General features: G+C 44.7%; 1 protein-coding gene across 5 annotated transcripts in view; it reads right to left on the bottom strand.

The window, feature by feature from the left end:
- Bap170 (Brahma associated protein 170kD) overlaps window positions 1-13024 on the bottom strand; it is a 61612-nt gene that overhangs the window by 4865 nt on the left and 43723 nt on the right. For 3 of the 5 annotated variants that reach the window (XM_076441380.1, XM_076441364.1, XM_076441369.1), the window contains exons 5-12: window positions 7818-8278; window positions 6855-7360; window positions 5250-5635; window positions 4958-5177; window positions 4215-4614; window positions 2438-2746; window positions 1689-1898; window positions 174-1343 (exon numbers count right to left, since the gene is read on the bottom strand). In XM_076441380.1, the coding sequence (XP_076297495.1) occupies window positions 174-1343; window positions 1689-1898; window positions 2438-2746; window positions 4215-4614; window positions 4958-5177; window positions 5250-5635; window positions 6855-7360; window positions 7818-8278 (3662 nt within the window). The remainder of the gene's footprint in view (window positions 1-173; window positions 1344-1688; window positions 1899-2437; window positions 2747-4214; window positions 4615-4957; window positions 5178-5249; window positions 5636-6854; window positions 7361-7817; window positions 8279-13024) is intronic. The other 2 variants (XM_076441390.1, XM_076441401.1) reach the window with 2 other exon arrangements.

The following is a 13024-nucleotide window of genomic DNA, read 5'->3' as shown; positions in this document are numbered from 1 at the left end:
AGCAAAGAAATTTTCTTTATACATTGCAATCTTAAATGAAAGTATTAGATGACGTTACGAAGGGCGACTTGCTAGTTCACAATGAAAATTGCTGTGGAAGGTTCCATTAAAAAGCGTTTAACATCTCCGTAAGATATCCTAAGGGCGAGAAAGAAGGAAAAAGTTCTAGTCACCTGGTTGTTCGGCTGGATGGTTTGCTGCACCACCAGCGTCTGTCTCGGCGCCGCGACGATCAGCTGTTGTTGTTGCTGATGTTGTTGCATCTGAGGAAGTGGCTGCGGTTGCAGCTGAGGTTGAGGTTGAGGTTGAGGTTGAGGAGGATGTTGTTGAAGCTGCATCGGTGGCTGTGGTTGAGGCAGCGGTGGCTGTTGTTGAGGTTGCGGAGTTGTCTGATTGATCTGATTGACGAACATATGCGGTGGCTCCTCTTTTATCGTCGGAACTGGCTCTTCCTTCACGGTCACGTTCACATTCTCATCGAGGTCCGTCTCGTCCTCCATACAATCTGCGGCTAAAGCTGCGTACAAATTCGCAGCGGTAGATGATACCGTTGCCTTTTCGCTGTCTTTATCGTCGTCTTGCTCTTCGGATTTGATACTGGAAACCGTCGACTCAGCCGTTGTCGAGTCCACCGCCGGGTCCGGCGACATTGTGCCGTTAGAGTACTTGAGTTTCTTCACGTCCACGTCGTCGGACTCGCTGGCCGCCCTCTTGATCCCTCTAGGAGCCTCTATCAACGTGTCCTCCGAGTTCTCTGTCTGCAGAACGTTTCCCTCTTCAACCTCTGTCTTCAGCTTCATATCCGTCGGAGATTCTTTCAACACTTTCTTGATGTGGTTCTCCACCAAGTCGATCCCTTTCTCGTTGATGGAGTTCTTCCCTAGGACGCCGTTCAATATCGGCTCTTTCTCCACCTTTCTTTCCAAGAGGTCCGCCAGCATCATGCTCTGCAAAGGCTTCCCCTTGGACGTCACGCTCGACGAGTCTTTCGAGGACCCGTCGTCCTGCGCGTCGATGTCCATGTTACTCGGCGCACCGTTCAGCAGTATACCCTCGAAACTTGTTAACGAGTTGTCCTCTTCGACACCAACACCAGAGCAATCCCTGCTGCCACCAATCCCACTGCTAGACGCCAAGGAGTTGTTCGTAGAATCCGAGTCCTCCGCGATCGACGTGCACGTCGAACGCTGCGTTGTCTTGTTGGCTGTCGTCACTGTTGTCGTTGGTGGTCGACACAGCTTGATGGTGGACGATATGTGGTTCTCGGTCGAGTTCAGCAACAGCTGGGAAGCGTTCGTCGATATTGCGATTTGGTTGACGTTCTCGTTATCATTTACTTCAGTCTGAAACATTATTGTTCGTATCACAATTCGAAATCTCGCATCAGCTGCAATGCTTATGATTAGACTGCAGATTTGATGCGTTGAACTTGAAATTTATAAGAGTACGCATGCATTCTTTTCGATTTGCTGACATTATTAGTTCTCATCCGTCCCTCGTATCAATTTCACACACAGTTTTCCCAAATAAATTATACTGTTCTGTTATTCGTAGGTGAACTTGTCCAACACGTTGTGACTTTTATTTTTCTAATGCGAAACACATAACCAAGGAACCTAAGATGTAAATGTCAACTCATCAATTTGAATAAAATAACAAAAGGGACAGAAGCGAAAACGATAGCGTACCTTGTCACAATTATTAGTCAGAATAAACTTGGCTCCGTTGAGCCTTTGTATTTTTTTGGCAGGAATGGGTGTAATAGCTGGCTTTTGTTGCTTCGAGTTGACATAAGTCTTTGGGAGTATTGTTGATGCGGCTGTTGTTGTTGTAGGTGGCTGTGATACGTTAGTCAGTTGTTGCTGCAGTAGCCTCTGCTGTTGTTGGCGTTGCGCAACCTGTCGATTGAACACAATTTCAGCAAACTAGATTCGCTTCGCTGTTTTTCGATAGAACACTTCTCGCATAGTTTTTCTTTACTATCGTCGGAGCAAAAAATCATTTCAAACTCGAACACACCATGCGTTTTGTTAGTCAAATTTCAAACGTGAACGTCTTTGTTCATAAATAAAATTACTTTGTTAAATATTACTGGACTTAATCGTCGAAAATAAAAATAGTTTCGCTCGAATGCATGTTCCAAAATAAATACTCGTACGGCAGAAAATCATTTTCAAGTCTGGTCTCAACCTGTAAAAACGCTGCGCGGAGTCGAAAACTGCAAAATCGTAGAAACAAAACGGTAAATGAAAATGAATGATTTATGGACTCGAAAGAATATCAGAAAGATATTCGATAAGATAATCTCGAAAGAATCAGCTATTTTACAGGTAGAGGCCATCGTCGAATAAAATATCACACTGAACAACCTACAAACTGAATAGTACAGAAAAAAATAACACTACAGTTTTTCATTGTTAATATACAACAATGATACCTGGTTGCTGGTTATTAGCTGGTTCGCACTGATGCTGGATGCGATGCTAGCAGTAGTGTTTGTTACACAGGCAGTAGGGGTAGACACACAAGTCGCAGCAGTACTGGGCATGCAGTCGCTGCTGACCGTTACCTTAGTAGCCAGTAGGCTTTTTATTATGGAACTGGATGTGGTACCACTTCGATTATCCTCCTTCGCAACTACCTGGATAGTTTGCGACTGTTGCTGCACCAACTGTGGCTGCAGCGGTTGAGTCTGGGATCCGCTGGACAGTAACGCTTGACTCAAGTGAGGATGCGACACTGACACCTGATCAACAATCATTGTCCCACGATCAATAAAACTTTCGATCTAAGAGAAATCATTCTCACGATGCTTACATTAATCAGAGAATTATATTGATAATAGAAGAAATTTAAGAAGAAAAAAAGTATTTCCAATATTACAACTGAATCAAAGTTAATCGTTCTTTTAACAAATCAAATTTTCCGACGAAAAAGATATTCTTACGATGCGTGCGAGTTTATCTTTAAATATGAATAATAGTAGAAGAAAAATTACTTAAATATTGTCTTAAATGTTGTAAATGGTTCTACTGCAACTGTGTTTCTGCATCTTTTGAAATATTGTAACAATAGTCGTAACATTGTTTGTAACGGCGTTGTATTTATTGCTAAGCATTGACCAAGTAAGATAAGTTAAACTAAGTAGCTTAAATATTAATTTTAATATATTGTTTGTTATAATAAAGATAGTTGAAATATCGTGTATGAAACGAATTACAGCCGCATGAAAAGAAATCCGTAAATATACATACATACAGATTGAAACGTACGGTCTACTTTTTAATCATGCAGCAATAAAATCTCATAGCCAATGTCGTTCTCGTAATAATAATTACCGAGAAAAAATATATGAAGGCTGTAAGCTCTGGAACGTATAAAAATGAAAGATATGAAGCAAATTCTCTCTCTCTCTCTCTCTCTCTCTCTCTCTCTCTCTCTCTCTCTCTCTCTCTCTCTCTCTCTCTCTCTCTCTCTCTCTCTCTCTCCCCCTCTCTCTCTCTCTCTCTCTGTGTGTGTGTGTGTTATGGTAAATTCAATTCGTAGAAATTAATGTCTCGCGTCACACACATAGTAATGGAAGATTCGTGTACTCGATGTTTGTCTTTGAATCGATATCTCACTTGATACTTATACTTTATACAAATCGCCGACGTGGCCTGCTTATTTGAAACGAATCATAAGTAATCGATCGTTGCGGATTCTTACACATCGAACACGAACTTCGAAATTAATTTCGAAAATTTACAAATTCAAGAATTTATCAAGCTTTAAGCACAAAAGCTACGAAAATGATTCTACAGACTCTCCTAAGTACAACGGCATGTTTTTCTTATAATATTACGAAGGTTTGAAGGTACTTCAAAAATATTATAAAAAGGAGCACCGAAGGTGCTGACGAAAAGTAAATGTTGTATCTGTGTGTGTTTAGCGTATAAAAATCCACATGAACTGCTGATAAAAGTGTCAAATTCTTGTTACGGTTCGAAGAAACAAAATGTTTCAAATAAGATGGTCGACGTCGTGCACGTTCGTACTTATCTGCATGCATTACGGTAGCGATGGGAGTACACAGGGACTCGAGTCATGCAAAAAATGTAACGTTGTTAAGGAAAGCCCATATTACAGTAGCGAATATATATCGTGAAACCATAACCAAAATAACAGGTCATGAGTGGTAGAGAGAACGGTAGAAAGCTAGGACTCGGACCCACCTGACTTTTAGAATCAACCTTGGTGACTGGATTTTGGGATTGAGTTGAACAAGTGTTCGATGATGCACTGGATGATGGTTTCGGTGGGGCAGACAATTGGGCTTTCAGGATAGGTGACGCTGGGGTGGGAAGGAGCTTTTGAGGCCCAGATGCAGGATTGTCTAGGGCCGTGCTATCAGGAGCAGGACTAATACTCTTGATTGTACGCTGTTGTACGGGAAGCACCTTTACTGGAGTTGTGTTGATCGCTGGAATTGGAGCTGTGTTAGTCCCAACTGCGGTTTGGCTCGGATAAGTTACTTGGGGAGGTGTAGCCCGTACTCTGATTCCTTCGTAATACTGAGTACCAGTTGTTTCACCTTTCAACGGATTTGGTCCAACGCTTCCGCCAAACACAGATCTGAAACCACACGATAGAACTCAAACTTTCTTGTTCACCTGTCGAACCTAACAGACTCTACGCTGGACAGCCAAACGCTTCGATTTAGTACTTCTATTTAGCAATTCTATCGGTATATTCTAAGGAAATATCTTATAAAGCTTTAATCGATGCAATATATTAGACTGTCCCAAGAGTTTCTTTCGGAATGCGTGTTAGCACTTGTTAACATGAATTTGCCACATGACAACATGAAAACCAGCTTTTGGGACAACCTAATATTTATTTAGCAATATTAAAGGAACACATTCCGAAAGAAACTTCTGGGACAAGCTAATATATACTTTTCGATGCGAATACCCACCTAACGCATCTTGGAAAGTGAAGCGGAGCGATCACTCCTCTCCTGCCCATCTTTGTGCAACAACCGAGATACTTCTTGTACAATTCTTCTTGCTCTATACGCACACCAGGCGCCAATTCGAATGTTGCTCTCAGCCAACCGAGGGCGAACTGCTCGTTTTCTTGGATGGTTTGCTGGTGAGCGTGTTGCTGTTGCATGGAACTGGTTGTCTCCACCGCTTCTGTACAGACATAACGGAGCAATGTACTCTCAGTTTGTTTATGGCATTAATACTCTTTTAGACAATACTTACTGTGCGTTGTAGATTTCGCTATGGTTGCAGCGGGGGTGGTAGGTCGCGCAGGAGCAGGGCTGACCGGGGCAGGTGTAGCAGTGATAGTGGCTGGTATAGTTGGCACTGACGGTGACACTGTCGCAGCTGGAGCAGTAGCAGTGACCGGAGTGTTTTGCGTTGTGCTTGGTGGCACAGCTACAGTGGACACCGTCTCGATCACTCGCATCAAGATGCAAGCCTTTGGCCCGTAGCTCTGCGCTTCCACTGTCACGAGGGCCACCAACGTGTCGATAGCTCCGCGTACCCGCGCGACGCTAGTACATGGCCTCTCACCCAACGATGTCAACGCGTACAAACATTCCAAGGTGTATACTAAAAGGGCTATGTCGTTCAGAGCCAGAAACCTGCAAAAATACACCACGCTCTATTCATTGTCCGTCTTCGATGTTTACCCTTCGCACTCCAAGCTATCTCGACTCTAGAATTTAGACATTTCCGCTGTGCGTTGGACAATGGACGAGAATCAACTTTCATGTTGGCATTTAAAACCTTCGTGTACACTCCCGTCCATAATTATTAAGGACCTGTATTATGAAACAAAAATAGTACTTACTAATTTTTTCGAATGTAGAGAACATGTAAATCAAATCTGACCAAAATATCTTTTAAATTTTAATTATTATTCTTATATTCTCTAATTTTTCAAATTTAAGTGGGGCAATTTGTTTTCCAATTTGACTTCTAGAGTCTTCTTGTTTCCAACATTTATTCAAATGGTATACTTAATTTTTTTTTTGCATTCAAATATTATCGTACAATAGCTACGAGGGTAGTCCCAGAAGTACCCGACCTTGTCATATAGCTGGCGGTTGTTATTTGAAAACTCACTATAGCCAAAAGTACAATCTTTATAAAGCTTAAGTTTGAAGTCTGAAGACGCTACGTTGTTTAGTATTTGTTTGACAGCTACCAAACCAATAGCATTTAGCGAGAAAGAAAGTGTTGTTCCATCAGGACGATGCACCAGTTCACACATTCGGTATCGCGGTGGCCAAAATCAATGAGTTAAAGTTCGAATTGCTTCCTCACGCACCCTATTCGCCAGATATAACCCCCTCAGACTATTTTCTCTTTCCAAACTTGAAAAAATGGCTCGGTGGTAAAAGATTTGCCAAGAATGAAGAGGTGGAGTCTGCGGTTGATTACTATTTTGAGGAGCTCGACGGATCTCACTACAATAAACAGGGTTGTATCGGAGCTATTGAACATCGCGGGGGAAAGTGTATCGAGCTAAAAGGAGACTACGTTGAGGAATAAAGTTATTTCTTCCCAAATTTTTTGTGTTTTCCTTGTTAGGTCGGGTACTTCTGGGACTACCCTCGTACATCTAATCAAAATGGAACAATCAAATCAAGCTGGAGGCTTATATTCTTTAATTACCATTTCGTTGAAGATAAGTAAGTGTCCGGCGATTTATGGACAGGAGAGTAAGTGTTCCTAGATAACTATCGAATCCGCAGTCTAGTTATTAGAGTTGCTAGATCTGGCGCAAAGAGTCAACTAACATTTTCTGGATACCATCACCGATCGGCCGAAGCATCGTGCATCAGAGGGTCCATTTACCTGCATATAAGTTCATACACATTGTCCTCCAGCCCGAACGTGACGATCTCTTCGTTGCTGTCTTGTTGGCTAACTTTATTAAGCACCTCCAAACAGGAAATCACGATAAACCTGTCCTGGGACTCGATTCCCCTCGCGACGCATGACAACACGACGTCCGTTATCCTCTCGCCAGCCTCTTTCAGGATGATTTCGTTCGCAATGTTCCCTAGTATGTCGAAGCCGAGCTGATGGAGATTACTCCACCTCGCCCTCACGCACAGTAACACGAATCTTAAGAAACACCGATTCCTTCCGAGTACCGCCGCGTTCTCCGGCGTGAAGCTCAGGTTCCGTAGAATCGACGCTATCTGCAGGACACGTTGACCGTAAGGATCCTGCGTGCCCAACGTTCTTCCAACGCAAAACAGGTCTCTGTCCTCCTCCTCGAACTTGATGGAGTTTTGGTTCTGGTCTTTCAAATTCTCATCCTGGTTGGGGTCCAGTCTCGAGCAGTCCGGAAGCACCTGAAAGTGAAGTCGTCGCGTTAAAGTTTCTTCCGAACCTGTTCAGGACTTTAGCTATTCGTTGTGGAATTCGGAGTAATCTGGAAATTTTCCTGAAGAGAGTGCTGCCGTCGTTTCATTTAGATCAAATCGATAGAGCAGCCAAACCGATTCGCATGCAATATAAGGTAGTGTACAGGTTGTCCTATGTAAATCAGGATTTTTTTAGTTGAATCGAGAAGAGGAACATCTTGCAAAATCTTCAGCAATCGGTCACGAATAATCCCGCAGAGGTCTCGCCGGGATTTGCGATTTCCTCTGTTTCACGCGATACACCGTGATTACCACAATTTATTGGAAAAGTCGGAACGCACTGGTCTTTTCTGCGCCGAGCGAAATCAAGTTTCCTTCTAAAGGAACATCAGAGGAGCCTGGCTAGTAGCTAGTCTAACTGAATTGATTATGTAGTTAGCCTTACCCCGTCGACGTCCATCGACGTTGAGGGCTCATCGTTCTCGATCTGGGCGGCGCTTTTGTTCTGCTTCTCTAAGATTTTCCGCCTGGAGAATGTCTGCGGACTGGTCGCTGGTTTCTTCATGAACGTCCTCTCGTTCGTGAGATCTATCACGTCCTGGGAGTCGAGTACGTCCGACCAGAACGAGTTGATCGAGTAGTTCCTCACCCGGGAGTAGACCTCGATGAAGAGCTGCCTTGTGCCCGGCGAGTCGAAGACGCCAGCGTGTGCCAGCAGGATGTTCACCAGACGAGGATACTTGTCGAGCCGCAGGATGTGCTTGCCCTCGTTCGACAACAACGTGCAAACGTTGATCGCGAAGTCCTGCTCGTTCGGCAACGGCGACAATAAGGAGAGTGCGAGCTTATCGTAGTTTGATGGTTTGTACAGGTCCGACGAGAGGCCGTTGTATTCACGAAGAGATTCTGCAAACACAACAACGCTTATTACTAGACTGCGGATTTTATACATCTATGAGAAAAACGTGAGATACATACTGTGTTATATTATTTTCAACCTATTAAACACGTTAAGAAAGGAAATCAGTTTCTATTTTACTCAAGTTCGGGGGGAGGGGGGGGGGGGGGCAGAGATTACTCTGTTTTTCACGTGATTATAGCAAACTTTTTGTCAACTCTTTTTTCCCAAGATTTTTGACGAATTCGCTAAGCATCGTGACATAAAAAAATTGCTTTTCTTATGCTTTTTTTTACGGAGAACTAGTTATAATCACGTGAAAGCTCTCTTGAGACTATTCTATATCCGATAAGAATATTTCCGTCGATTCGACTGCTAATAACTAGACTGTGAAAAATGCTGGAATGTAAAATAGAATTCTAAAAGATCTGAAAAGGCTACTGCCACTGAAAATCAGATTTTACTTAATTACACTTTCTTAAAATTCGCCTAGAGAATTTTCTCTAGTGTCCAGGGATGGTCTGTAAAACGTCCAAGGTCACCGAAAACCAGAACAATCGAATCATTGACAGACCACCCGCATACGCGAATTATCGAACGAACGATCTACGGAAACGTGCAATCGAGTTTAATCAAAGGGAAGTTAGGATTTTCGTTGGAAAATCAGTTTTTCCGCGGGTTCGATTTGTCTCGAGGTCGCAGACGATCTTTCCCGTACGTAAGAGGCGAAGGAAAGATGCAAGTCTGGCTCAGACTCTACGCTACAACCACCCGCGCAACTGGTGTGATCGACAAATCACGACTCTAAGTAGGTTGTACCCGGTCAGGGTCAGAGATCCCTGCGAACCAACGAAAATATCCCGATCGAGCGGGAAGTTCTCGCCTGACTTTAACCCGCTCGATCTAATCGATCATCGTATGCAATACCAACGACATTTTCATGAAAATATCAGCACTTTCATTAACCTGCCGATTATACGATCTTTCGATCCACACAGACTAATTAATAGACTGCGGATCTTTATGGGTTTATGCATTTATGGGTTCCAAAAATTTTATTGTACGATTTTCACTAATTCCAGAACTTCAAAGGCTACTTACTTTCTTCAAATTTGCCTACAAAAATTGAAATTTGCATAAGCATCCGCAGTTTACTAAATAACTATGAATTTTATGCGAACGGAGGATAGAGTATGCAGAAATTTATTTTTGCATCGAGTACCCTGTGCTTTTGCAAAAGAGTGTGCGAGAAAAAAAAACGATAACTTTTTAAATATTGTACCTTACGATTTGAACTTGTCGGGGAAGCTGGAGCAATTAGTTTGCTACAGAATGTGAAAAACAAATTTTCAAAAATTCCTATTGGTCGGAGTTGCGTAAGAGTTGTGTAATATGTATCGCAAAAAATGTAACTTTACGAAAAATGCAACTTTCAGTATTTTCTCTGCAATTCGGACAACTTGCGTAGCAAACCCAATTGTTCCAACTTCTGAAAGAATGTCAAATCGCACGGTCCGATATTAAAAAAGTGATCGTCTTTTGAAGAGTGTCCGAATATTAGCGGGAGTCACTGTATAAATATATGAACGTTATACATGTATATGACCGGTGTAACGAAATTCTGAATTCAACCAGTTCTCGATTACAATGCGGTAAATCGGCAGAATTCGGCGCGGACGGATTCATTATGGATAACACGTGATATCGAGTACCAAATAAGCGACGCCGTGCAATAATAATGCTAAATAATTACGAACGAGGGGATAATAATTGTAACTGGCGTTATACGAAAACGGTGGGGAGGGTGATAAGGTTTTAAAGGGCGCTTCGCGGGATATACGAGGGGTTAGTTTAAATGTACTCGTCCCTCGGCGCTGTGCTTCGGAACACGTAGCTCGAAGATGCGCGGAACGTTACAGGGAAAATGGATCCGAATTGCCGGCCGTGGAGCAATATCATCGCGATTCGCGGTAATCTTTTTAGCCGCAGAACCGCGATCAATATCGCGTCCCAGGAGAAATGTTGCCTTTCGGCGGTATCTACGAGCTCCTCCGCCGGTAAAGAAACCGACTCCGACAAAAACCCACTCGTTTCTCCTCGCGGTTTTCACTTTTACGTGCGCAATTCGGATTAGCGCGAAGCGTACACCCTCTATTTCGGCAAATGCCTCGGATTAGAACGTTGCGCGCAGAATTAGTGCATAGACGACCTCGACTTAGTGCAAAGTACGCGTTCAGAATTAATGCGAGGAGTATGTCCGATTTAGTGCATGGGAAACATCCGGGATTAGCGAAAAGAGTATATGTACAACGATTACGCTGTGGGTGTATTCCCACTTAATGCGGGGAATATGTCAGAATTTAATTGTGCGGAGGAGGTGCGTCGGATTAGTACAGAACATGTACCGCACAAGATCAATGCTGTTCCCAAGATTGCACCTTTTTCCAGTGCAAAAATTAATTTTGAAGTAGAGACTGCACCTCGAATACGGGTAAAGAACGGCACCACCTCGGTTGAACGCGACCAAAGCAAGGCTCGTCGCGAGGTGAAATGAAAATCGGTATTTGATTCGGTGGGAATGGCGGACCGGTGGATGAAGAAACAGAGGTCACGTTTAATAACCGCAATTGCTTCTCGTGTAACGCCTATCAACCACGATTACTCTGTTGCTTCCATCCGCTTCGCCATTTCGGCCGACTGGCGCGGCGCGGCGCGCGGCGTTCGACTTTAAATTGAATGCGAAATAACAACGTCCGATCGAGTTACGATTTACTCGACGCGGTCCCGCAAGCTTTCCTCGGGACGACTTCTCGAGGTATGTATCTATTAGACCCGGGAGTTTCGTAATTCTATCATTCCGTCGATAAGTTGCGAACTTTGTCAGCAACAGCCACTTCTCGTTTAGAAAAGTTCGCGGAAGCTTGAGCCAGCGCGGGGACGAATATGTCTTTGAACGAACTGCAAAAATCACCACCCGTAGCTAATCGATGAAACCTTGGATCACATCAGTGAAAAAATGACACCGTGGATCAACGCGAGATTATTCGAATTAGCGCGAAGAATATACAAACCGGTCCAAGTGATATATTTCTCGTTTCGTCGCACTTTCTTGAGGAAATGTCGACGGGAGGAACAAATTTTCTTTGAATCCGAGAGATCTGTTGTACGAGCACGCTCGTAATTAATCAACGTGCAGCGCCTTTGTTAATAAACCGATGATAAGCGCGTCGAATGTTCCCGCATGCAGGCGGCATTACTTCTCATTCTTCGCCGTGATAATGGAATAGCAGAGGGTACAACGCACCGGTACGACGGCGCTCTCGTTTTCCTTCTCGCGCGTCCTGTCAACGCGCTTCTCGCGTGTAAATGAACGGTCTTACAACAGGGACCGATAACCGATACAAGCGTAATTTAAATGCTATTGTGCTCGCCGCTTGTGAACACCGGTGGCAAGACGCGCGGTACCGAGAGTCAAAACATCGAGTGTGCTCTCGGTCGAACGTTGTGGTGAACGAGTTAAAACATTGCTTAAGAAATTATCGATTATTCTTAAAAAGCAACAAATGCGTACGTCGTACAGATTAAACTGTGGAAGGGTTAAGTTTTTAATATTCTAGGGGTTCGAAGAGGTCCAAGGAAGAAGCAGTGATCCTGCGACAATGGCTGCAAGCGTGGTACATGCATAACTAGCTTCTCAGCGATGTCATAATATGCACCGAAGCAAGAAAGGGAGGGGATACAGGGTGCACCGACGCAGACCGTGACCTAAAGACGTAATCTTCCGGGGGAGTCCACTGTCGGTGGCTCGCAGGTGCGCTAGAAAGAGGCAACGGTCTCTCAAGGACTGCAAAAGCGCAGTAAACAGAGTCTACCCAGCGATGCCACGCAACGAAGCAAGCTGGGGAGGGGATAAAGGGTGGGGGGAGGAGTGCATCGAGGTCTAAACACCAAATCTTGCGGTGGAGTCAAAAGTTGGTGGCTCGCAGGTGCGCTAGGAAGAGGCAACGGTGCTCTCTCAAGGACTGCAAAAGCGCAATAGCCAGCTACCCAGTCTACCCAGTGATGCCGCGCAGCGAAGCAATCTGTAGAGGGGATAAAGGGTGCGGGGGAAGGGTGCACGGAGGTACATACACCGAGGTCTAAACACCTAATCTTTCGGGGGAGTCAACAACAGTCGGTGGCTCGCAGGTGCTCGAGAAAGAGGCAACGATTGGTCGCGGAACGCCACCGAAAGCTGTAACGAGCTGTCGCGTGTGGAGAAGGGAGAGAGAGAGAGAGAGGGAGAGAGAGTGGGGGTGGTGGAAGAAGAGGGTGCATCGATGGCACGCGGTCTAAACGTCACCAATCGCCGGTGCGGTCTGGTTTTCTCCCTAGATGACGGCCGGATTCGGCCGACGCAACGACCCGTGATGGGAAGGGCAGCCCGAACTCGAAGCGAAGAGCTGGAAAGGCTCGGGGCCGGAATATCGGGAGTTACGGAGCGCATGCGTCAAGAACCGCCGTATTACGCCGAGAGAGAGGAGAGGGAGGGAGAGAGAGAGAGAGAGAGAGAGAGAGAGAGAGAGAGAGAATCGAGGACTACGCGGCGCGGAACACCTATCCCTCGCAAACGCTTATTGATTGTGACTCTCGCATCGTGTCTCCCGCGCGCGCTCTATCCCGCGTATCCCGACACGAACCTCTCCTTCTCTCTCCTTCTACAACGGTGGATAGCGTTTGCTCTTTTTCCTGCTACCCCTGGCTGGCTGGCTTGC

The sequence above is a fragment of the Lasioglossum baleicum genome, chromosome 2 (assembly GCF_051020765.1).
Source record: "Lasioglossum baleicum chromosome 2, iyLasBale1, whole genome shotgun sequence".
NCBI classification, from domain to species: Eukaryota; Metazoa; Arthropoda; class Insecta; order Hymenoptera; family Halictidae; genus Lasioglossum; species Lasioglossum baleicum.
This window is presented reverse-complemented; position numbering and strand designations above follow the sequence as displayed.